This window comes from Mus musculus, chromosome 2, assembly GCF_000001635.26.
Source record: "Mus musculus strain C57BL/6J chromosome 2, GRCm38.p6 C57BL/6J".
Lineage (NCBI taxonomy): Eukaryota > Metazoa > Chordata > Mammalia > Rodentia > Muridae > Mus > Mus musculus.
In genome coordinates, this window is record NC_000068.7 from 4,987,829 (window position 1) to 5,014,574 (window position 26,746).

At 46.0% G+C, this 26,746-nt stretch overlaps 1 protein-coding gene across 2 annotated transcripts; it reads right to left on the bottom strand.

The window, feature by feature from the left end:
* Nucleotides 1–2,895: 2,895 nt before the first annotated feature.
* On the bottom strand, nucleotides 2,896–24,963 carry Mcm10 (minichromosome maintenance 10 replication initiation factor). Of its 2 annotated transcripts, none has more exons than NM_027290.3 (20): nucleotides 24,877–24,963; nucleotides 22,861–22,947; nucleotides 20,652–20,984; nucleotides 19,500–19,604; nucleotides 19,239–19,373; nucleotides 18,516–18,750; nucleotides 17,118–17,283; nucleotides 16,180–16,347; nucleotides 13,436–13,552; nucleotides 13,032–13,228; nucleotides 11,852–11,952; nucleotides 10,902–11,012; nucleotides 10,706–10,814; nucleotides 9,276–9,504; nucleotides 7,893–8,037; nucleotides 6,742–6,854; nucleotides 5,915–6,028; nucleotides 5,050–5,195; nucleotides 4,267–4,309; nucleotides 2,896–3,648 (listed from the first exon to the last, which is right to left on the bottom strand). In NM_027290.3, exons 2-20 carry the CDS (start codon nucleotides 22,865–22,867, stop codon nucleotides 3,565–3,567), a joined length of 2,658 nt encoding a protein of 885 aa, NP_081566.2. In that variant the 5' UTR covers nucleotides 22,868–22,947; nucleotides 24,877–24,963; the 3' UTR covers nucleotides 2,896–3,564. The 2 variants fall into 2 exon arrangements, with proteins under 2 accessions (NP_081566.2, NP_001292188.1); NM_001305259.1 differs by lacking the exon at nucleotides 24,877–24,963 and adding an exon at nucleotides 24,067–24,516.
* Between the last annotated feature and the right edge of the window lie 1,783 nt (nucleotides 24,964–26,746).

Below are 26,746 nucleotides of genomic sequence, written 5' to 3' on the forward strand. Positions count from 1 at the left end.
ACTACGCCCTAATTTTGAAGAGGTTGAGAACAATGCGTCAAAATTCCTTAGTAATTTCCATTCACTAGTCTCACATATTTTATTTACAAATAGAGGGAGGTGGGGTTCAACTGGGAGGTAGACTGGTAAAGCACTTGCTCACCAAGTTCAAGGTCCTGGGCTCAATTCCCAGCACCACCCAAAACAAACTCAGGAAGCTGTGTGCTCTGGGGCGATTTTATTTACTCTGACTCTTTGAGTAGAGGCTGGTGATTTTCCTAAGCCCCACAATGAGTCGTCCTGTGCTTTCTATACACTTCTGTGCTTTCCCATTTGGTTGGGTTGTTTAATTTCTAATTAATTTTCAAACAATAGTGTTCTAATGCTTTAGTGAGACTGTCATAATTTGGGTTGATGAGACAGTCAAAGAGTAAAACTGCCCAGTCTCAAGCCTGATTATGCAAGTGAGTTTGATCCCCAACACTCACATGATAGAAGCAGAGAACCAACTACTTCCAAGTTACCCTCCAACCTCAGGCACATTAGCTGTATCTACTTGTTCTATAACTGTTAAAGAAAACACACACGTATATATATACATACATATGTATGTATGTGTATATATATATATATATTGAATAAACTCACTCTTTTAAATGACAATAAATGGGCAGTGCACATCATCTCTAGACCAGTGGTTCTCAGCCTCTGGGTGGTGACCCCACTAGGGAGAAGGTTGGATGGCTCTTTCATAGGGGTTGCATATCAGGTAGCCTGCCTCTCAGTATTTACATTATGATCCATAACAGTGGCAGAATTACAATTATAAAGTAGCAACAAAAATAATTTTATGGCTGGGGGGGGGATGGTCACCACAGTGTGAGGCTATTAAAGAGTTGCAGCATTAGGAAGATTGAGAACCAAGGCTAGACCACACACAGCAATCCTTGGAGTACTTCATGGCTAAAGCAAGCATTTGTATTCAGAACATAGAAAGAAATTTTACAGCTCATCCTAATGGTACAAACATTTGGCTGGTCAATAGCATATGACAAGATGCTCAACAGAACTGGCTACAAGGAATTAAACCACGGTGAGATGTCACCATACACTGATCTGAACAGCCAAACTTAAAAAAAGGCCGGGGAGATGGCTCAACAGTTAAGACACTTGCTGCTTTTCTAGGTGAGTGTGGTTCCTGCACCCACGTAGGGCAGCTCACCATAGCCTGTAACTCCGACTCCTGAGGATCTGATGCCCTCTTCTGGCCCTCTGTGGCTACTCGTACGTGTGTGCACCGCACACCCACTCATATATAAATTAAAAAAGACTGACAATATCAGGTGTGGGTGAAGCCTTGGAGCAAATGGGAAATGGAATTCCCATACATTTACTAGATGGTGTGCCAGAGGGCACAAAAGCTTTCGAGTTCCCTATTTTCCACTCCAAGATTGGTTGCCTTTTTTTTTTTTTTTTTTTTTTTTTTTTTTTTTTTTTTTTTTTTCCCCCGAGACAGGGTTTCTCTGTGTAATCCTGGAACTCACTTTGTAGACCAGGCTGTCCTTGAACTCAAGAAATCCACCTGCCGCTGCCTCCCAAGTGCTGGGATTAAAGGCGTGGACCACCACTACCACCACCACCCAGCCTTCAAGATTGTTATCTAAAAGACTTTATCTTTCTTGCCTGGAAACAGGATTTTGTTTTTTTTTTTTTTTAAGTTACTTTTTTCTAAATAGGAAAAAAAAAAAAAGAGAGAGAGAGAAAGAAACCTAAAACAAACAAAATATTCTGAAGATAGATTCAGAACAGCCAGTTTCTGCTACTTGCCGAGTGCTTACCCAGTTCTGAGTGCCTGATAACGTGACATGGCTCTGATAGTAAGTCAAGAAAAAAGATAAACATGTAGTGGATTTATATGAAACTATTTAATAGTTGGTAATTCACTAAAAGGCAGGATTAAAAGGTTAGTTCCATTAATGAATATTTTCAAGGCCCATGGGTAGGTAGTTCTCTCCCCTCTCCTCACCCCTGAATATTCTGGGAAACCATACACACACAGACACACACACACATGATGAACACAAATTCAACCTTCCAATAATATCTGTGAGCGTGGGAAGGGGTTCCACTGTGTTTCTAATTATTTAGGAGTTAAAAATAAAATTAAAGAAATAAAGGCACCCACACTCAGGTCCCCAGAGCTCTGTAAGCACCTGGACATCTTATAGACATCAAAGACCCAGCCACGCCCTGAGCAGATGAGAACACATCTCCCACCGGCGGCCATCTGCTGTTCCTGATCCCTGCATGTGTGCTGCGGACTTCAGGTACATCACTCTCCAGATTAGTCCTAAGCCTTTAGTTCTTACTAATAATATTCCCAGAATATTCGGGGTGAGGAGGGGTGGAGAGAACCACCAGTGAGCCTTACTATTTTCTTTATTGAGTTTAGAAACCAAAGCCCAAACCCTGTTGTAAGCACAAAGACCTCTAAAAAATGGTGGCCAGACCTTAGGGAAACAGGGACTACAATGGTTAGCGCCTTCAGCCCACACAGAGCAGAGACAAAGCTGGATGCCACCTGGGGCATGCAATCTTTGGCTCTAAAGCCTCAACCGTGTATTTCCTAGAACTGCTTTCCACAGAATTACCCTCTTGTCTTGGACAAAACCAAGTCTAGCTAGAGTTTAGATCCTGCCAATTTATCTTACCCTTAGACAGGACCAGCATTCACATGGGTCAAATACCGTTAGAAAACAGTTTGTCCAGCTAGCCTAATCTAAGAAGTACACATTTACTGTCATTAGCTATGCTTTGGCCTTCGTGACACACACAATAGTAAGCACACCTGTAGGCCTACCCAGAGTCCTGGGTTCTGTCTGTGTAGCTGGTTTCTGAGTCACGTTTCACAGCCTCTCAAGTTGTACATTTGCTTTTATTAGGAGCATCAAACTTTATTTTAAATAAACCCACACTAAAGGTGAGGAGAGCTTAGGCATTTCTATCCGAGTCCCATGGCACTGTAGGCAGAGAAACTTTTCTCCATACGAAGGAACTGAGTCACAAACTGGCTTGCTGACTTCCCGTCAGAGAAAAAGCTGCAATCACAGTCAACAGAAGGAAACCCTGGTACCCAGTGTCAGTAGATCCAGACTACACAGAGGCAGCGCTATTCATCACCAGAACCAGGGGGGGTTGGGACATTACAGACAAGCAGCCTGGGCTTCATGTTCCACATAAGGACTGAGCACGGAAGTGGGGAGAGACCCATGCCATGTTAGCTCTCTTGTCTCTCGTGCCCACGTTAACACCTGAAGGAGACACAGAGGCAAAGTTCTTGAGTCACCTTTCAGTTCTGGGGCAGGCATCTGTGACTCAAGGAAAAGCCGCAGTGCCCCGGTTTCCCATATGCACATGAGTGTCAAATATGGTGTCAGGCCAGCACATGGAGGAAAGCGGGTAGGCACCATGGTTATCAAGCACTTCTTTCTCACAGAGTCAACCAGGAAAAAGGACAGCACAGAGCCAATCTCTTGCTTTTCAGAGCCACAGGAGTAAGGCCGGTTGGGCGGTGTCTGAAGAGAGTCACTTGAGGCTGTTCAGAAACTTGGCGTGCTCTTCCCCTCTCGGCAGCAGGGTCTCTCCTCCTATCTTTGGACCTGTCTTCTCCTAGGAGGAGAGTGCACGAGGAAGAGACACTTTATCTCTATTTTCCTGGGTCACCAACTTAATCACGAATTAGAATACAGTACTACCCAGCTAGATAATGTCTAGAATGTTCCCAGGGCCATCTGTTACAGCTTGGCACCAAGCTGGTGCTCCTGGGAGGTGGTGGGACTTGTGGGAGTTCTTAAACCACTGGGGATGAGACCCTGAAGGAACAGGAGGACCCAGGGATCTTTTGTTTTCTGTATGAGATAAACAAGTCTTTGTCATCTTCTCCCACCAAAGGTCCAAAAACAGACCAACCAGGTGGAAACGGGAGAACTGTGAACCAAAGGAAACCTTCCGGGCTGGAGAGATGGCTCAGCAGGTAAGAGCACCCGACTGCTCTTCCGAAGGTCCAGAGTTCAAATCCCAGCAACCACATGGTGGCTCACAACCATCCGTAACAAGATCTGACTCCCTCTTCTGGAGTGTCTGAAGACAGCTACAGTGTACTTACATATAATAAATAAATCTTTAAAAAAAAAAAAAAAAAGGAAACCTTCCCCCCTTTAAAACTGATTATCTCAGGTAATTTTTGTTACAGTAACGGAAAACGGGTTACCGGATTACCACACATACCTTCAGCATTCCATCCCGTTCCCACTTGTAGAGGCCACAGTTACTGAAACAGAAAAAATGGCTTTGCTCAATAGTAACATATTAACGGCATGAAGACAATGGGGGTGGGGGTGGGGTCACAGGGAAAAAGTTGCCCCTTCATCCAAGGAAGAGCTGCTCAGGGAGGTACCCATATTATCCACCTCATCTCTTCATCCAAGGAAGAGCTGCTCAGGGAGGTACCCATATTATCCACCTCATCTCTTCATCCAAGGAAGAGCTGCTCAGGGAGGTACCCATATTATCCACCTCATCTCTTCATCCAAGGAAGAGCTGCTCAGGGAGGTACCCATATTATCCACCTCATCTCTTCATCCAAGGAAGAGCTGCTCAAGGAGGTACCATATTATCCACCTCATCTCTGGTCATGCTCAAAGTTACAGAGAATAAGCACTTCAATGGCTTGAGAAGCAGCCTTCCACTCCTCTGTAACCTGGAGACTGCAGATATGAAACTTCAGGTGATCGCACTACACAGTGGTGCGTGTCCCAGTGAGGGGCGCCATGTAGGCACTAACTTCTGTCTACTGGAGGAGAATGTTCTAGGTCAAGAATTGAGAGACGAGGCTTCAGCCGGCCACCATGCACACTCTTCAGCTGAGGGAGGCTCTACCTCTCAAGGGTCTCAGCTAACAGTTCCAACTTGGGGGTATCAGGAGCTCCAGGAAAGCTTGGGGTGATGACCCCATGGGGGGACCATGCAGGCAGTACCATGGAGACAGAGAAGCCCATGAGATGTTCATACCGGCAGTGCTTGTTTGGGAGCTTGTCCAGGGAGATGGTCCTGTTTCCACAGGGACATTTGAAAAACCTCTTCACGCCGTCGTGCCAGTGGAGGTTATGCTGCTCGCTGACACAGGTCTCCAGAGGCTTGAAGTGGGTATAGGTGCACTGCACAGAGGACACAGACCACACAGGGGTGAGCGGCTTGGAAGGTAGGAAGAGGAGCTGCTGTCAGGGCCCTCCATGCTCTGCCATGGCTGGAACCTGACCCACTAATCTTTGGTGATACACTTCTCTTCTGAGATGGGGTTCTGTCTTCTGTAGCCCAGGCTGGGCTTCCAAACTTGTGCTCATATACAGTCTTTTACTACCTCCCAAAAGCTGGGGTCAGAGGCATAAGCCACCACGCCAGGCTCGAGTGGAGCTCTTGACTCTCTCTTATACTAATCCCTATTTTCTAATGTCTGCCCTATTGGGTTGACACAGAAGGGTTGCAAGCTCAAGGACAGCCTTGGCTACATAGTACGTTTCAGATCAGCCAGAGCTAATAGTGAGATTCAAAATACATACTTTTACCTTTTTGTTTGTTTAAATTTTGGTCAAGGTCCCAGAGATAGCAAACTTGAACTATCAATAAATACATCAGAATTTCTCAGAACTTGACAAACAGCAATAGAACAACTTGATCCTAGTGCCATACAGCAGATTCTCCATACAAACACTTCACTGCACAGTTCCAGGTCAAGCAGAGAACCTGAATTTTGTCTATCTTGTGCTATTTATTTTCAACTCTAAATGACATATTACAAGCCACGGCCCCACATCTCACAATTCTTCAGTTCCTGCCGAGTCGGCCCCGACCCAAATGGAGCCCTGCCCCCACGCACCGTCCTGCACGTCACCACGCGGCATTTCACTTCCCGGGTGGCTCTCATCTTTTCTTCCATCTGTTCTTTTTTCACCAGTGGCTCAAAATAGGATTTCTGTAGCTCAGCCTCAGCCTGAATGACAAAACCCACAGGAGTAACTCCACCAAACCCAGTATCTGCTCAGAATAATGACAGCCGTGACTTAGCTCAATCATCATAAAAGCAGAACTGAAGAGACCCCTACACAGAGTAGACCAACTGCAAGCCAAAGATCATAATAGGTAAAAAACAAAAAAACAACAACCAAAAAACCCAACAACAAAAAACCTTAAAATAGGGAATAAAAGAAGATTAAAAAGACTTAAAGACTTGGTTTTTAAAAGAAGTTCAAATAAAAGCCAGCGTGATTATCAGCAGTGGCAGTAAGTTGAGTGTACGAGCAGACAACCAATTCAACACAGCGTCCCACAGACTCCAGAGGGAAGGCACATACAGACGGCCCCACGAACGACAGCCCCATCGGCTAGGTGATGGCCACTCCAAATGCTCAGGGCACAAGAATGCCCCAAGCAATTAGAGCTGTAGAGATGGGGGCAGGAGCAGCCTCTGAAGAGGGATGATACAGCTCTGGAGTGGGTAGTCAAACCAAGTGAGTTCACACACCACACACACACACACACACACACACACACACACACACACACCCTCACCCTCATTTAAAATGCCCCTGCTTAGTAAAGCAAACCATGCACTCTCCAGGCACGTCTTCACTGCTGTGAGAGGACTCCTCAGTCCTCCTAGAGCCTGGTTTTGAATGACACTGGCCTGACTCCTTGGGCACTCACCTCTTTCAGGATGTCTGTGTGCTTGGACTTTGCTTTTAGAATCTTCTGAAATTCCTCGGACTCTAAGTAGGCAAGCTGCTCTCTCCTTTTTTTCCTGGCAGGCTCCAGCTCCTCTGTAGAACAAGGTTCTAGGTTTTACTGAGAAGACCGAGAGAGAGAACCAGTGTGCTTTGCCCTTCACTCTCCCGGTCACCAGCCCCTTCAACCTTGACATCAGGACCCCAGTTGTAACTGGCAAGGGTGACCTCAGTGAACAGAAAGCTGGGTATGATGGCCTACGATCCCATTATTGGCAAAGGTAAGGCAGAAGGATTGCCAAGTTTGAAGACAACTTTGGCTACAGAATGAGCCTTTGTTTGTTTATTTTTTTTTTATTTTATGTATATGAGTACACTGGAGCTGTTGGGAACCTTTATGTGGTTGTTGGAGTTGAAATTTTTTAGGACCTCTGCTCACTCCGGTCAACTCCGCTCGCTCAGTCCCTGCTGACTCTGGCCCCAAGATGGATTTATTATTATACAGAAGTACACTGTAGCTGTCTTCAGACGTACTAGAAGAGGGCTTCAGATCTCTTTACCAGTGGCTGTGAGCCACCATGAAGTTGCTGGGACTTGAACTCAGGGCCTTTGGAAGAGCAGTCAGTGCTCTTACCTGCCTAGCCATCTCACCAGCCCGAGACTTTGTTTAAACAAACAAACAGTAACCAAAAATCGAGCAGAGATTAAGGAGCATAGACCAAGGTGGAGTTCTTGACAAGAAGAGACACTCTTTACTTCTGATTATGGTGACAGAAGAACAAAAAGTTGACTTATAAGCCTATTTTAAATGACATTTAGAGTTCCCGTGCTTTAAAAAGTAAAAACAGCAATTGCTTTCAAAAATCTTATGTTACTATAAAATGCATAAAGATCCAGGGAACAACCCTTTGCCACCTGCTCAGACTGTGCACAATTCCATTCCAAGTTCATGTGATACAGCAGTGACTGGAAACCCAGTCCTCAGGACTCTGGAGCAGGAAGACAGAGCTGGAGCGAGGCAACCTGGACTATTGAGACCCACACTAACACTTGATGTTGGAGGGTAAGCTGTGCTTAGACCCTGTCTTCTCTAAACAGGCTCTGTCCCCCACCATGACGGCGACGCCACAATACCTTCAGGAGAAACTGTGTTGCTATTCTCCACACGCTCCTTCACTCCCAGCATGGCTCGGCCATCCATTTGCTTCCTTACAGTATTGTTTGGATCTACTTTTGTGAGAATCTGGCCTTTTGCCCTTAATTTTGCAATAGCAGCTAACTAGAAACAAACAGATAGACAGTCAGTTGAGATACTGCAGACCACAGCCCTTGGTTCTCTAACAGAAATTGGGCTGTGAGACGGCCCTGTGTGCAAAGCCCGCTGCCTGAACTCTAACCTGAGAACGCACACGGTAGCTGCGGAGAACCTATTCCTGCAAGCTGTCTGCCGACCACATGGGTGGCATGTGCATGCACACACACAAAAGATGGCACTAAAAGTTGATGGGACAAAAATAAGTCTACACATAGATAAAAATGATGTTTCAGAGAAATACGCAATATGAAATGGCAGAAGTATGTTTAGGGCACTTTTGGAAATTTTTGGAAAGTCTATCCAAAAATTCATTTAGCAACTTTTAAAATCAAATGTTCTAACAATACATTTCAGAGACTTTTACTTTTGATACTTCCATGCTGAGGAATAACAGCAGGGAAATATTAAATGTCTTTGCTTGCTGTAAACAAGCCATTATGTTGAATTTCCATATTTAAATCATTTTCAAGAGTAGAAAACTGAGCATGTACCAAAACCATTGCAGACGATTACATAAACCAGCATGGACCTTGAGCCAGGTGTCACAGTGCTCCTTGGTGCCACGTGCTGAGATGTCAGACAAAGTGCGCACGTGGAAGGTTCAGAAGCAGGCCTGTAGTGACGTCTCTCCATCAGCACAGGCAAGGATTACCACGAATAGCCTGGATTTGTTCTGTGTTTGACTGTGAGTTAATTTTTGCACACTGTGTTCATAACCTTTAATCAGTAATAGAATTTTCACAACTCCTAACTTCAGTTACGAGAGCCCCAGTGCAGTTGCAGCCCTGATTAAGAGGCTGAACTTTGCACCATCAGTTTGTAGTCCTAAGGCTACTGTCTCCAGCTGTAGAACAATACCTTCCTGGGGGCTGCCTCCTCCAGACTGACAAGGAACTGTATGTATAGCAGTGATGGCTCTGAGTTCGTAGATAAGCTCAGCGGCTCTATGCTGATACCATTCACATTGCACTTGCTTTGGAACTATGTAGGATGATTGGTTAACACCATTTCGTCACAGAATGCAAAGCCAAGCAATGAAGACAGAAGCCAGCAAAAATAAATAAATCCTTAACTTTCCTGCCTGTCCCCAGGGTCACATGCAGCCACCATGCCTGGCTTTTTCCTTGAGTGCTAGGGATCCAAGCTTAGGTCCTCACGCATACATAGTAAGCACCCCGTTGGCTGCCCGACACCCCAGCTACCTTTTTAGCTTCTGCTGCTGCGCTCAGTTTTGGTCTTGGTGGTGGTGAATCATCAAAGAAGAGAACATCGTCCCCTTCTGAGATGCCTCTGCCCAGCTTGGGCATCCGTGGGGTTGCAGTTCCTTCCAACCTGGGGAACTCAGCCCCAGTTCGAGGAGACTGGGCAGCAGCCTGTCGAGAGGAAGACGGCACTGCTGGGCTCTGGACTTCACTTGAGCTTTGGAGGAATCTTAAAAAGGAATAGGAAGTAACTAAATATGGGTTGGGTATGTGGCTCAATGGTACATCATTTATTTGTCTAGCATGCCCTAGCCTCTAGGCTCCATGCTACAACCAAAACCCAAAGTAAATAAACATAAACGATAAATATATACCCGAGGCTCAAAAGACGTAGAACTCAAAACAGATCAGGAGACCGTGGATAAGCTTGAGTGGACAATTAGTTGTTGGTAAACAATTTCCTTTCTTTGGTTAATAATTCAAACTAGCAACTAAGAACACAGGTTTCTCTCGCCTAACTGAGTATAGTGTGGATTTTCCATCACTTCCTAGCTGATGACCGTTTTACCAACTGGCTTGGCCAGAGATGCTGTCTACAGCACACATCTAAAATTATAATGCAGAGGCAAATAACCACAAATCTGTGTGTGGTTAGCTGTAAGACCTCAGGGCCTCATTGCATCGCCCTGCTTCTCCGTTTATCCTTCAGGAAGGGAATACATAAGAAACCCTTCACAAGGAAGAAGGGAGGAGAAGTTGAAATGGCACCGGGTGAATTACTACAATTCCTTATAGGCATGTACGGAACTGTCAGAAAATTAAAAAAAAAAGAAAGAAAGAAAGAAAGAACCTAAACAAGATGGTGGAGGCACATGCCTTTAAGCCCAATACCCAGGAGGCAGAAGCAGGCAGCTCTCAAGTTCAAAGGCAGGTCTACAGAACAAGTTCCAGGAGAGCCAAGGTTACACAGAAAAACCTATCTTGAAAAACAAACAACTTAAACCAAACCAAACCAAAAAAAAAAAAAAAAAAAAAAAAAACCCACCAAACCCCCCAAAACAAACAAAAACCCCCCAACAAACCAAAACCAACCAATCAAACAAAAGCCCTTAACAAAAATGGCACTGCAATTTCCTTGTTGATGGAACCCAGCTTGTATGGCTTAGTAGCAGTCACGTTTGCCCACTGAGCCATCTTGCCAGCCCCATGCCCAACACGTTTGAAATAACAAAGTCTGTTCACTTCAGAACCACAGCACCCAGATTTCTCATTCTGCAGATAAACAATTGAGCTCAAGGCCAGTGCTCAGAAGACCTCTCCACACGGTCTCCTTCCTCGTTCCCAGGGGCACAGTAACTGCTCTCCACACCAGCAGGCTCTGGGAGCAGGAGCATTGATTGGAGGCAGGGAGCCGGATCTGCTCTTCTTACCGCTTCTGTATGTCTTCTGATCTCCTCTTCCGCATCTCCAGCATCTGTTGTTTCTGCTGCTTCAAGAGGGCTGATGCTGAGATGGACTGGATGGCAGGTTTGGAACTCCCTAAAACACAGGCCACACACTGAGGGGTTGTAGAAAAGATCTGGGGAACATGGGCACACACCCCATGATCACATACGCTGACTCTACCTGAAGCCTTGGCTCTGGCTAGATGCTTTTGTAAGTTTCTGGCTCCAAATGTGGGCAGGGCCATCAATTCCCTGAACTCCTCAGAGCAGGACAAGCTCTTCTGGGGAATACCTGAAACATGTAGACATTAATTTTATAGGACTCAAAATGTAAATGGTTTGATATCATGTGAGATCACGTTTTAAACTCTACAGTCATGACTTAGTAACCTGTTAGTGAATCAGATATAGTAATAATAATACCACCAAAAATCAAAACAAACAAACAGCAAGACTTTTTTTCTTTTTTTAAGATTTACTCATGTATGTGAGTACACTGTAGTTGTCCTCTGACATACCAGAAGAGGGCATTGGATCCCATTACAGATGGCTGTGAGCCACCTTGTGGTGGCTGGAAACTGAACTCAAGATGTCAGGAAGAGCAGTCGTTGCTCCTAACCACTGAGCCAGCTCTCCAGCCAATTCAGAACTTTTAACTTAAAGGTCAGACTAGTAGGACAGCAAAGGCATCAAACACTAAGCCCCTAAGGATTGTGGGACCCATGGACGTGCCACTTCTGGAATATGCATGAGTAACACTAAGCCCCTAAGGATTGTGGGACCCATGGACATGCCACTTCTGGAATATGCATGAGTAAGATATGCATGCAGGTTCCTGGTCACTCTTAGGACCAAAGGTGTGGGTGGACCAGCACTATCTAACTAGGCCTATTTTAGCGAAAGGTAACTGATGAGATCAGCCGGGAACGTGGTACTAATGCTGGATATTGCTGGATATTGCGAGGCTGACCCGCTAAGATCAGGCTGAAGATTTCTCTCACTGCTCAGTCACCAAGCTTTCTCCTTTAGCCTACGCCACATCGACCACTAAGCTCAGGTGATGAGCAAGCCATAGCCATTCTCAGTCCCACACTGCGTCCACTGGAGACAGAGGACGGGTGAAAGGATTACCAAGCTTTTGTTTTGTTTCCTGGATGATCGAGTTTGTGCCCCGGACAACCAGATTGGTCAGCGTGGTTTGAACCTTCTTCTTAGGAGCAATGGCCGCCGCCCTGTAACGACAAGTGCCAAAGCAGAGAAAAAGTGCTTGAGCCTCATTGTCTTCCCAAACAATATGAGGATTCCCAATGAACCTGTTACCAACGGGCCAAGATCCTCAAGCCCCATGCATGCAGGCTTTGCCGGCCACAGCTTGGTAGCCCAGGAGTTCTGGTTTATACATTAAATCACTGATGGAGATCCTACAAATTTGCTTGAGGAACAAGATGACATGGTCACACACCACCTGGGGTTCCTTAGACAGTCTAGAATCCCAGTAGAGGGTCATGATCATCTGTCCTGCATCACCATGCCCCACGTGAGCCACATCACACGTGTTCATGATGCTAGAAGTGGTTTCTAAGAGGTCTGCAAACTCCTTCTATAATAATAACGATAACACCACCAAAACAACAGAGAATAATAACAGCCACTCAAGAAAATCAACCCTTTTTTGCTTTGATACAGGAACTCATACGCGCCATGCTGGTCTGGAATGTTGCCACGGCTGGCATGGACTCCTGATTCTGCTGCCTTCACCTCTTGGTTGTTCTTTCACTTAAAAAGGTTTTATTCATTTACTCTTTATGTGTATATGAGAGTACGTTTGTGTACACTGACCCAGAGAGGACAACAGAGAGCATCGACCTCCTGAAGCTAGCGTTACAGCGGTTGAGCCGCCTGCCATGGGTACGGACACAAGCTCAGGTCCTCTGACGAACAGTGTGCACTCTGAACTGCCGAGCTACCTCTCCAGACTGCCTTCTCCATTTGGGGCACGCTCTCCCTAGACAGCTTAGGTTGGTCATGGACTCGTGTTCTGTCTCGGTCTCCCCAGAGCTGGGATTGCGGGTACAAGACTTCACATCTGGCTAAATGTAAAGCAGGGGCTCACATGACTCACTGTCTACTCATTCCCAATGTGCTCCTCTCTCCCTAGAAATAAAAGATGTCCTTGATCACTCAGGCTTCATCTAAGAAGACAGAAGCTCACTTAAGCACCCTAGGACAGTTGCGGAACAGTCCACCACCCGCTTGCTCTTAAGAGGGAAGCAAAATCCTTTCCCAAGAGCAGTCAGGAGAGATGCCTCACCTGGACGCTGCGAAGGATTCGGAAGAAACACCACCATAGTAGAAACCATCTTGGCACAGCCGCTCCTTCAGGCTGGTGCCTTTGCGGAACTTCTTCGGAATCCGTCCCCCAGAGAAAGTGGACTGCAGATCAGTCCTCTTTGCGCTGAGCTTCTTGTACTGGGCCTGGATGTGATACTGGCAGTATTCACAGTCATGCTGCGGGGAGAAGACGCGATGAGGCTCTGGTCAGCGGCCTGGGGAGCAGGGACACCCATCTCTCCTAGACTCACAAGACAACACTATGCGCTCGCTGAGTCCCTGTGACCTCCAGTGCTCCCCCTTGCTCATCGCCACCACAGCACCTAAAGCTCACCCCTCATGATTGACTGTTCATAGGCAAATACTAAAGGATTTGAGACCCACCAAGTTAACTGTCTGTGTACATGGCTCTCCATTCTTCTTCTTGGCTTTACAGGCTCCCAGGTCCATAGCTTCTCCCATAATTAAGACTTTTTGAGGATGATCAATAGATAAGCACACCTGTAAGAGAAAGCTTATGTAAGTGCTACGGTTTTTATCCTACGAATGGGCGAAGGTCAGTCTGAGCTGGTTTTGGAAGGCACGTGAAGCCAGTGCTCTAAGCAGCTGTACACTAGGCAGTGCTGAAGACTCAATCCGACTCCCTTTCCTGTAACCAACCCTTCCTTCCTCTTAGCTGTCAGAATCCTGACTGTCCAGGCTGGCCGAGTGCTCACTGCAGACAGTGGATGTAGCCCTGTTTCCCAGAATTCCTTGTGGCTCACAATGGTCATGTGACTAAGGCTTGGCAAATTAGCCAGAAACAGGGATTGATAGGGAAGTTCTTGATTTCCTAGTAAAAAAAGACAGGCTGGCTCCCCTTTCTTCATCCTGCCACCAGTGGTGATAAGTGGAGGGGGACAGTCTCAATGACCTTGGCTGACTCAGTTTTCCTGCTCCCTGCTGCCAATTCTCAGGCAGGTCTACCTGGCAGGAACACAGGCTGAGATAAGGACTGTCCTCAGGTGCCTGGGTTCTCTTCTTGCTCCCAGAACAGGGCATCCTGTCACTTGAAGTCATAGGGCCCAGTGGTTGCTAGGCAACGAATCCCTCAGCCAGCCTCCCATGCAACCTTGGCCACAGGTACGCCTCCATCTATACTGGACAGTTCTTCTGAGCTTAGAGGGATGAGCCCACAGAGCAGCCCATCTGTAACAGAGTTGTTCTGCCTAACTGCATTCACACCCCGGTAGCTGAGTTTGTGCAAGACCTCCCACCAGATCTAGGAATTTTAGCAGAAAATATCAAGCTGTTCAGAGCCTCCCAACCCAGGATCAATAACCAATGAGTAGATTCCCCACCCAGGGTAGGGAGATGAAGTATTCTGCTTCATAGTGATTCGCTGTCATCTTGTAACCAAGAGGGAAAGGCAGAAACTCACTACTTTAATTAAAAATTGCGCCATAGGTTGATGTATTTGAATATTTGGTACCCGGTTGGCTGGAAATATTTTGAGAAGAATTAGGAGGTGTGACCTTGTTGGAAGAGGTGTTATCACTGGCTTTGAGGCTTCAAAAGTCCACAGTTGGGCATAGTCTCTCTGCCTCAAATTTATGGATCAGGATGTAAGCTCTTAGCTACCACTATAGTGCCATGCCTGCCTACCTGCTGCCTGCCTGCCTGCCTGCTGCTGTGCTCCCCGCTATGATGGTCATGGACTCACGCTCTGAAACTGGAAGGCTTTCTTTTATAAGTTGCTGTGGTCACGGTGTCTCTTCACAGGGATAAAAAAGTAACTAAGATACTCACAGAGATATGGCAACACTAAGCTGCCTGTTTCTACTCTTTTGTTTTTGTGAGGAGAGATCAGGCTCTTGCTGTATACAAGAGGATAGACCCGACTGGTCCAAAACTTGTGACTTTCCTGCACCTATCACAATACTAGACTGGACTTGGAAGAAAGTTGGGCTGGCAAGAAGGCTTAGTGGGTAAAGGTACTTGCTATCAACCCTGATGATCAGAGTTCAACTCTAGGAACCCACAGGGTGGAAGGTGAGAAGCCATTCTCCCAAGTTGTCCTCTCAATTCCACATATATGATAACACCCATGAACCCCACCTCCAGCCCCCAGTAAACTAATAAAGGCAGTAAGTTAAAAAAGAAAAAAGGAAGGAAGAAAGAAAAGGAAAAACAGTTGGGAATGGTAACTTATACCTATAATCCTAGAATTTGGGAGTTGGAGGTAAGAGGCCTGCTGCTAGTTCAAGGCCAGCACAGGCTACACACACACACACACACACACACACACACACACACACACACACAGTTATTTTGATTTTGAGACAGGATCTGACTTTGGAGCCCAGACAGACAATCCTCTGGCCTTTGAACTGCTGGGGTTATAGGTGTGAACTACCACACCCATCTAAATCCCACTGTTTGTTTAAAGAAACTGTAATGAAGGGTTTTTTTGATGTGTTGCTATGAATGATCAAATACACTCCCAACCAACAAATGAAGACTTTTGTCATTCTCTACTGGAAATAAGGCTCTTGCTGGGACAGAGCAGAAAAACTATCTAGCCATTGTAGTTTACACTGGTTAGCAGCAACACAACTGGTTAGGAAGCAACAGCAACACAGCACTCACTCTGTGAGGATCAGCCTTCACTGCAAGCGCCAGCTAGGACTGCAAGGTTAATGAAGCAAACTTCAGTCAGCTGTGTCACACTCATTTCCTGATACAACCATGGCTGTTACTTATGCAGGGACCTAAGGAGACCCGAGTGGGAGAGCTCAGTAAAGCTGAGCTGGCGAGATGGCCCAGCAGTACAAATGCTCGCCGAGCAAGGCTGCAGTCCCCAGTTCAATCCCCAGACCCACAGAAAGGTAGAGAAGCGAATGACTCCACAAGTTTGTTCTTTCACTCCACACGTGAAAGTTATAAACTCTGGGAACTGTGATGCTAACTCAAAACCATTTACAATAAGAAGATTCACAGAATATCGGTAAGCAGTGAGCCAGCAAATGAAGAGGCAGAATAATGTGGAATCAGGAAAAGCCCAGAGGGAGATTAACACAGATGCTTCCGATACAAAAGGAAGTGCAGAAAGCACCAGCCCAGCAGTCCAAGCTGAGTTCAAGCCTCACCTCTTTCAAGCCATCTTTGGGCTTCATGGGGTTTGCGTTGAGCAAGCCTATGACGGTCCCTTGCTCTGTCTTCCAGAGATCTTTGTGAACATCTCCAAACAAGAACAAGGACACACACTGAGTCAGGTCATGAAGGTCGTTCAGTTTCCAGATGCTAAACGTTTGCCCCTGGAGTGAACAGAGTTCATTTCAGTCGAACGTTTGAACCTGGCTTACAGGGCCTCCATGTAATAGAGTCTTATTGTAGAAAAATAGCTGGACATAATTCACCTCAAATAAACGGGTGTCAGTGTGGATATCAAATTATACATTAATTCTTTCTTTGGGCTTTAGCTTTTATTACCTGCCTCATGTAAGATGAACAGAAGCAAGACAGGCCACAGGGAAATTTAGTAGAGTGTATGTAACTTAGCAGGTAGCCTGGCTGCCACCCAGTGTCCCAGGGACGATTGTGTGCCCCTCCTTCCCACTACCACCCTAGTATGAGACAAGCAGCAGCTATAGCACCGTCATTTATACCCGTCACAGGACTGGACAGCAGGTGACTAATTATCACTGCTGCTGCTATTAAGAGCTATCTCAGTGCACACCCCACCCACATGGCCAGGGACCCCAGCACCTTATTCTCACAGGGTTCTCTGGGATTTGTGGACTCTAATTACTTGGCCTTCTCCACAGGAGAAGTGACAGCATCTCAGGGACAACATAGGTGTCCTAAATGGTGAGACCTGAAATGCACTCAGAACAACTGGACGACACGCAGCCCCACTGTGCGGCCTGTGTCTCAGCGGAACGTTCTCTGTAGAATGCCAACCCAAAGACGAGTGCGTGCCTACTGGAAGTTATTTTAAAAGAAGGGCTGGCAGGTGCCAGACGAAGCCCTGGGGACCCCCTTTAGCCTAGCCAGGAGCAGCTCTGGAGTCAGTAAAGCAGCTTACACTGGTAGCACTCTGTGGAGTGACCTTCCTGAGGATAACCCCAAACGTCACCCAGTCTGTCTCTTCCAGGTTCTCAGTTGCCATCTTCTCCTTGATCTGAGGCAGTCTGATTAGTTTCCGGCCTGCCATCTTCCTGCTCATTTCTGTGGAGGAGACTCGAGGTCGCCTGGGACAAGAAGCCGGTAATTGCTAGGTCATTATTCTGGTAACAGACTATGTGGAACCTTACCACATAGTGGTCAGGGGACATTACAGGGAGCAACCTTTCCAGTGGCTCAGGGGACTTCATGTTTATTTTTATTTAGTTATTTTGGTTTCTTAGGACAGGATCTCACTATGTAGCTCATATTGGCCTAGAACTCATTATCTTGCTGCCTCAGTAAGCATTTTTTTTTCCCTTAAAGTAAATTAAAAAATAATTTTAAAGTGAGGATTACTTTTCCTCGGACATAGATTTACCTATAAAGTTTACTTTATACTTTCGTAATCTTATTACAATTATAGGAAGGTACTGTTATTGGTTAAACTGTATTTTTTTTGCTTTTCAGACTATTGTTAACTTTGTATCTATTTTATTTATACGAATTTATTATACGAATACACTGTCACTGTCTTCAGACACACCAGAAGAGGGCATCAGATCCTATTACAGATGGTTGTGAGCCCCCATGTGGTTGCCGGGAATTGAACTCAGGACCTCTGGAAGAGCAGTCAGTGTTCTTACCCACCGAGCCCTCTCACCACTGGTTAACTTTGAGGGTTAGGTTGGCCATGTAACTATGCAGGCTAGCCTTATTTCCCAAGCCTTTTTCCTCAGCTTCCTGTGTGTGAGAATCAAAGATATGAACTATCACACTTCAATTGTATATATTTAAAAATTGAATATATTGTCTAGGATCCTACAAAATAAATAATAGGCTAAACCACACCCATTCAAAGTTTTATAATGAAATCTGTGCCACTGTTTTGATCTGCCAATTTCTGATTCAATATCTATTATTTTGTCTACTTCCTTTTAATAGGTAAACATTATTTGTTTGTTTGTTTTGGAGGCAGGGGCTCTTACATAACCCTAGGTGCTCTGAACTTACTATGTTGACCAGGCTGGCCTTGAACTCACAAAGTTCCTCCTGCTTCTGGAACCAGACTGCTGGGATTAAAGGTGTGTGCCAACCACTACTATCGTTTTGTAGACAAGCCTTCCTTCAAGAGGCCGTACCACAGTGCACTGAGGTAAGAGTGCAGCCCACCTCAGTGCTAGGATTCCTCAGTCAAGAGCTGCTGCGGTACAGACCTGGCACGTGCACACACTGCCTCTAGAAGACCCATCCTCTGACAGGACTAAGGGCCATCTAGTGGGACGAACAAAGGGACACAAGGGATGTTACAGCTACTGACCTGAGGCGTAGGCCTGAGAAGGCTTCCACAGAGACCTGGGAAACCTGCTGGGGCCGGTCCCCAGAATTCCCTGGGGACACTGTGTTTTGATTTCTAATTGTCCTGCTACATTTGTTTCCAGGAACAGCTTGAGGTGAGGGTGTGCTTGATCTCGAAGAAGAGGAGTGGTTAGGCTCTAGAAAACTGGAAGAAACCTGTAGTGGCTGTGCGGGTGTACGCATCCTTGAAGATGACTCTAGGAAATTAGCATAAGAGGTGGAGAATGACTGAGAGCCATAAAACCTACTTACCACATTCTTTTCATAATCAACATATAGGATACTTTTTTGTTGTTATTTTGAGACTGGGTCTCACTCTGTAGCTCAGGCTGGCCTAGAATGTAGGTTCCTCTAAATGCTGGATGTCTAAGGCCTCATGTAATCAAACTTCGCCAGAGAACAAGGCCACTTTGTGACTCATCCAGGTCTCTGCAGTGCTGTCTAGTAGACCTGTGTGTGGCAATTGCTGGGTAGTTCCCAAATGCTTGTGACTCCAGCCCCCAGGGACCCCAACCTTTTGTAAGTATATAAGTGTCTGTATACACACAAGCTCATTTGCCTGCAACTCTGTCACAAACCACACACACACACACACACACACACACACGCGCGCGCGCCCCAGTAGAATGATGTATTATTTTCAACAGAGCTGAGCAGTGAGACCCAGGCAGGCCCTGTAGCACACCTGCAGGAGTCTTTGGCTTCCGAGCAACCCGCTTGGCTTTGGGTAAAGTGGGGACATCAAGCTCTGCAGAAAAGCACGCTGACTCCTGAATTCTCCGAATTCTCTTCTCCTTAAGCAGTGGCTGCAGAGATGAATCTTCCCGATTGAAAATGAAAGAAATTAGGAATGCTACAGTTTTGGCAGGAGCTGGGTGAAAATACTAACGCTATTGTTTCTTGGTAACAAAAATGCAAATTACTGCTACAATTACAGTCACATTACCAGGTGGTTCCTGCAAGGGTGCTGTCCCTGGAGGCTGTTTAATTGATGCAGCTTTTAGCTGCTCCTGTAAGGATTTCATTTGCTCTTGCAACTTCTTTAATTCATCTACAAAAGAAAAGTATATTAAGAATCAGATAGAATAACATGCTGTACTGGACACAAACACTGGAGATACTTCTGTTATCCCCCACCCAGACCTTGAGATTCACAAAACAATCCCATAGTAACTGTTATATACTTCAGAGAGGTTCCTTAAGAAACCTTTTTATCCCTAGCAATCAACCTTTTGACACCTGAGCCAGCCATGAGCTCAGTGGGGCATGGTGGCGTAAGCCTGTAACTCCAGCGCTCAGGAGGCAGAGGGAGACAGAGGGAGAGATGACTCAGCCTAGCTGCATAGTAAGACCCTGGGTCAGGAAAACAAAAACCCAACAAATTCCCAACAAGGAATTCGTACAAACTTGTGTTATAGAGGTCAAGCAACCATAAACTGAAATACCACAACTAGTACGATCAGTGCTGGCTTCTGTATTAGATCTATGAGAAGGGGCCAGGACCAAGAAAGGGGGCATGCCTCAAAACAGCAGTTCAGGAATGGTCTTGGTTCTCAACCAGACTGTGTGGGAGCTTTGAAGGCTTGTCCCTGGCTCCCCGGGGACACAAATCGTGAAGTACTACATTCTGTGAGAAGTACAGACAGTGTCAGAGCCCTTTTGTTGAAGATCAAGTTTAGCTGGCTGACAAGGATGTAAGGAAGACCCTGAATGCAGCAGTGCTGACTTTAATAGTTCCATCTACGCCCTCATTCAAGGTCAGCCATGTGTGTGCACACACACAAAGGCTTTGTGGTCTGTAGTCCTTGTTGCTCCTACAGATTTTTTTGAGGCGGGGTCTCTCACTGAGCTTATAGAGTCTGCTAGGTCGGCACTGAGCCCCAGGGACCCATCTGTCCCTAACTCCTCGAACTGGGGTTCTGGACTTGGGTCCTCATGTATGCATCTTACTAAGCCATCTTTCCACCCTTTTGAAAAATAAACCTGCTGGTCATTACCCTTGTATATGCAGTTATTTTAATGAATACTGTCAAACTTGGGGCACCCACTGTCTCATGAGTAAACGGGAGAAAGCAAGCCGCCGTCACATCCTGGTTACCTTGCAGCTCCTCGCTGGTTTTCTCTTGGCTGGGAGCAGGAGGGGGGCCACTGTTTCCAACTTTCGATGTAGCAACTTCATCATCCGTTAAGTCCTCCACATCACCAAAGAGAGTGGCCAAACGTTCCTCCTGGTTTCCAGTCTTGCCCTCTTCTCCACTGCCAGCCTCTTCTGTGTAAGACTCACCATCACCATCAGCATCAAAGAGCTCATCAAATTCATCAGGGTCCCCGTCTCCCAGAGACAAGGACTTATCCTTTTCTGAGCTGCAAGGTAAGACTGCCTCATTCTCTTCCAGTAGAGATGTCAGGAGACACAAGTCGTCTTCCTCCACTAGAAGAAATGGGAGGGAATGTAAGTCTACCTCAGACAGAGTGTCCGAGACAGGCACACTCAGTCAGCACTGATAGCGCAATTGAAAGGAGCCTCCAGATTGGCCACTCTGCCTGCTGCTCTTGTACCTACCTGAGGGCTTAGAAGACACCGAGGAAAGGGAAGAGTGAGCAAGCAGGCCAGGCACTAGGCTAGATCTTCCCCCTGCACTGCTTTAACAAGCTACCTTCCTACAACACCGAGTTTCATCAGATTTGACCAGAAAGGAAGAACTGAAAAAAGTAGACCTTGACTACTGTGCCGCTTCTTGTTATTTTTATTTATTTACCTGTTTGTCTTTCCAGTCAGGGTTCGTCTGTTTTAGCTTTAGCTGACCTGGAGCTCGCTCTGTAGACCAGGCTGGCCTCAAACTCAGAGCTCCTGCCTCTGCCTCCCTAGTGCTGGGATTAAAGGCAGATGACACATAACCTGTCCAACTGTTACTTTTAAATGGAGAAAGATACCTAAATACTCATCATGTAGAATTAGCTGTCATTAGCATTTCTGTCATAGTTGCTTTTATTTGACCTTTAATCATCAAGTAACATTTTACTTCACTGGTAATTTCATATTAAACATAAAATTAAACCAAATCAGAACATATAGTTCTTCCTTTTTTTTTTTTTTGAAACAAGATCTCATATAGCCCAGCTACTATGCAGTTGAACTCAGAGATTTACCTGCCTCTGACTCATAAGTATTGAGATTAAAGGGCTAAGCCACCACACCCAACACAGTTAATTAATTTCAATGTTTGCTTTTACCTTTCTTGAAGAGGACAAAGTCTAATAAATTCAGCTCACACCCCCCCCCCCCCCCCTTGCAGTCTGCTTGCTCAGGGCCTATAGAATCAGCACATGCACTCTGTGTGGCTCTAGAATCATCAGCGCATGCACTCTGTGTGGCTCTAGAATCATCAGCGCATGCACTCTGTGTGGCTCTAGAATCATCAGCGCATGCACTCTGTGTGGCTCTAGAATCATCAGCGCATGCACTCTGTGTGGCTCTAGAATCATCAGCGCATGCACTCTGTGTGGCTCTAGAATCATCAGCGCATGCACTCTGTGTGGCTCTAGAATCATCAGCGCATGCACTCTGTGTGGCTCTAGAATCATCAGCGCATGCACTCTGTGTGGCTCTAGAATCATCAGCGCATGCACTCTGTGTGGCTCTAGAATCATCAGCGCATGCACTCTGTGTGGCTCTAGAATCATCAGCGCATGCACTCTGTGTGGCTCTAGAATCATCAGCGCATGCACTCTGTGTGGCTCTAGAATCATCAGCGCATGCACTCTGTGTGGCTCTAGAATCATCAGCGCATGCACTCTGTGTGGCTCTAGAATCATCAGCACATGCACTCTGTGTGGCTCTAGAATCATCAGCACATGCACTCTGTGTGGCTCTAGAATCATCAGCGCATGCACTCTGTGTGGCTCTAGAATCAGCACATGCACTCTGTGTGGCTCTAGAATCATCAGCGCATGCACTCTGTGTGGCTCTAGAATCATCAGCGCATGCATTCTATGAGCTTTGCTCATCAGAGCAATACTTTTTCACTGAGATTTTTCTTTGCACAAATCCCTGAAAAAACAAGCAAAATTCAAAAGAAATGACTACCAGAATTTAAAACGGATCTAGACTAAAACCATTTCAAAAGATTTCCACATGCAAAGTAACTCTGGAGTCAGACCACCCAGTTCAGTTCCCTGGTCTGACATGTAAGTTGGATGTAAGTGACTAAGCAGTCCTGGCTCCCTGCTACTTTGTGGTAGAATGAAGGATGAAATGGTAGTTTTCCACAAACCAAAGAGGAATCCATAAAACTAGAAGGCCTTACCATCCATGTTGTCAAAAGAACAGCTGAGATGACAAGAATAGAGGAGGATCAGGTAGGCGGTCCAGGAGACGCAATGAGGAGCCTTGGCTGCATACAAATCAGCATTAGAGCAGTCACTGGCCTCTTCTCACAAGGTACATCCACCAACCCCACCTCCCAGCTGCTAACTTAGGGTTCTCCTGGCAGCTGGCACGTCCCATCCCCTCTCCCATTACCAACAGCTCAGGGGCATCCCCTCCCCTCACATATGCAGAGCACTCTGTTGCTTCTACCTGGCTTCTAACTGTGGTTAGAGACCAAGCTACAGTGCAGTGTAAGGTGTGAGACTACTACTACAGACTCAGTGCAAAAAAGAACTACTCAGGCTGGGGGAAATGTTACAGTTATTATCCTGTTTTATTGTTATAATGCACCTGAGGTCTACTTTATCCATTGAAGCAGGAGAGACATAGCTCTACCACGAGTTAGGATTTGACTTCCACGCTAACCAGAACAAGTAAGATAGAAAGATAAAGGCTGGATCGATGGCTCAGTGGTTAAGAGCACCGACTGCTCTTCTGAAGGTCCTGAGTTCAAATCCCAGCAACCACATGGTGGCTCACAACCATCCGTAATGAGATCTGATGCCCTTTCCTGGTGCATCTGAAGACAGCTACAGTGTACTTAGATATAATAATAAATAAATCTTTTTAAAAAAAAGATAGAAAGATAACATTGAAGCTAGGTATGGTATCAAACTCCTTTAATTGCAGTCCTGGGGAAGGTGGAAGCAGGTTGTCAGAACCCTGGCCATTCTGCCAAACAGTGAACGAACTCTGAGAGAGGCCCCAGAGGGGAAAGGCAGAGAGAGGGCCTTTAACCTCAAGTATAGCTTGCTCCCTGGATGGTTCTTGGACCTGATTTCCAGCCTCCTTCAACAAACATTTGCATTCAATTTATAAGACATGTTTGTTCCTGTTGTATGTGGGAGCATGGCTATAGAACCCACTCTGGTAAAAGGATTGGGTTTTGGTGCACCCCGAATCTGGATATGGCCTTCTGCCTTGCTTTAGTGTTTCCTCAGATATAAACCCTACCGTGTAGGCCAGGCAATTGTGCTTAACTTGTTCTGTTCTGGCTTACGGTATACTTATTTACATTCTGCTGCTTTCAATTATCCTTAGAACCACATCCACAATGCCCGCCTGAGAAGCAATGGGTGGGTACCTTCTTCCTTGTTTCTATTTCCTCAATTCCCTGTGTTTGCATCTTCCTGCTAGATTAGCTTGCTTTCAGCTTCTTGAACTGTTTTCAGCTTAGGCATTTTGTCTAGAAAGCTCTTTTAGAGTACTTTCTCATCTCCAACTAGCTAATTTCTGAGCCTTTCTAGTCGGCCATACCCCGAAGGTTCCCTCTAGAGCCCCTCTGCCCTAGTTAACTGCACATTTGTCCACCACTGTGTGCTTGTTATAAGGATCCTCTTCAGAGTGCACCACCACTGTCCGGCAGAAATAAACTTTTAAAAAACAAAAATAAAAGGGCGCTCTTAAAAAAAGAAAACAACCGGGTTGGGGAGGTGGCTCAGCGGTTAAGAGCATTGACTGCTCTTCCAAAGGTTCTGAGTTCAAAGCCCAGCAACCACATGGTGGCTCACAACCATCTGTAAGGAGATCTGACGCGCTCTTCTGGTGTGTATAAAGACAGCTTACATATAATCAACCAATATTTAAAAAGAAAGAAAAAAGAGAAGAGAAGAGAAGAGAAGAGAAGAGAAGAGAAGAGAAGAGAAGAGAAGAGAAGAGAAAAGAAAAGAGAAGAGAAAAGAGAAGACAACCCAAAACGGGCTCCTTAAGCACTCGAGCCCTCCATCTTCCAGCCCCGGCGCCTTGCCCGTTCCAGCCTCGGCCAAAGGTCGCCTGCTCCGCTGGATCCAGATCTCGGCGCCTTTGCCCCTCAGAGCCCGCGCCTCTCCCTCAGACCCCAATCCCTGCGTGGATGCCCAGAGTTCCGGACACACGCAAACCCCGTGACGCTTACCTAAGACCCGGGCCTCTTCCCGGTCCACAGCGGATCCCGCCAAAAAACTAAATTGGGCTCCGCCCAACTCTGACGTCGACGCGTTCATTTGTGGAGGACGCTCTGATTGGCTCCACCGGAACTCTTGGACCACACAGATCCTTGGCTGGGGGAAGCACCGCCTCTCAGTAGAGCAACCTGATTGGCCATCTTTGTTATGGGCAAAGAACTTCCGGTTGGTGAGGCTGCAGATTCCCATAATTAAGATTCACATAGCAGAGCTCCAGCCCATCTCTGTAAGTTAACACTCAACTGGTTTCCCTGCTGGAAGTAAACTTATTGAAGTCCCAACCAGTTTTGCTGCTCCTATGTCCAGTTTAGATATTAGGATTTGAATAGAGAGAGAGATGAAAGTTTCTACTTTTCACTCTGTCTGACCTACAGGAACTACCATTTCTTCAGATTTTGTTTCTACACCTGTAAACGAGGGAAAGGCTAGATATTTTTGGACGCAGAAAACAATATCCCTAGAATAGTGCAGATTCAGGGAACTAGATTATGTCAGAGTTGAGAATAATTTATCAGATCATTCTTCAGTAAAATTCAAACTTTTCTTTACAAGTATTTATACATAGGTCTAAAACCATTTTCCAAATGCAGAATATTTACCCTCCATAATTCCAAAGACTTCCATGCACAGTTTTGTTGATGTTTAAGACAGGGTCTCTCCAAGAAGCTCTGGCCTTGACCTTTCTGTGTAGATCAGGTGAGCCTTGAACTCAAGACTCTGCTTCCCACCTACTGGGTTTAGAGTGCCTGCCTGGATTACTTTAAAACAGTATGTAGCAGGATCCAGAGTGTCCTGGGATTCCTCCTCCCTCCCCCTCTTCCTTTTCCTTTGTGCTGATGATTGGATAACGGGGTTCATGGATTCTAAGCATGCCCTGTGCCACTGCCATGGAGCTGGATTCACACCCCTGGCCTAGGATTCTTGAAACCTGCCTCAGCTTCAAGAGTGCTGGGATTACAGTGACCACACGCACCTCCAAGTGACACTCTTTAGAGTCTGAATTCATCCACTAGTTGATTTGAGATAAGACAGCATTGGTGTCTCTATCTCTCCACTCTGTTTACCCAGTGTGTGACTAGAAAGCAAAGAATCTTGATGCCTGGACACGGAGTTTTCTTCTTCTCCATCTCATCGTTATCAAAGCCTGTGCTCCTGGCTCAGGATTAGGAATAATTCTAGTATGAAAATTTCACAGTGATAAAGAGACTTCAATAATTAGATAGGCCAGTCCTTTTTTTTTCTTTTTTTTTTTTTTTCAAGACAGGGTTTCTCCGTGTAGACCTGGCTGTCTTGGAACTCACTCATAGACCAGGTTGGCCTCGAACTCAGAAATCCGCCTGCCTCTGCCTCCTGAGTGCTGGGATTAAAGGCGTGCACCACCACTGCCCGGCTGATAGGCCAGTTCTTGTTGGTCCTCTCTAGTTCCTTTCTTCCCTGTGACTTTACAGATAACCTTTGCTTCCCATGTGATTCCAGGAATAGGAAACAGTATCAATCTAAGTGTTCAAGCACAGATGGATATGGAGAGCTAAGCAATTTGTACTAATTGGTTTGGTGGCAATTTTGAGGAAAGAGGAGGAAGTGATTTGGGGTAAAATAAATTCAGAATCCAATGCCTGTGGGATATTGAGGAGAGAGAAAGAGGGCAGAGGAAACTCAGACAGAGGCTAGCTGGTCCCTTTCTGACTTGTACAACTAGTTGTTACTTGAGGTGATCCACTTTAGCAGGGAACATGGGAAATCCACATTTAAGGGACATGATAGAGTCCATTTGGTTTCATAATGGCATCTGAATATGTTTGGCTTCTTGGTTCTGTGACA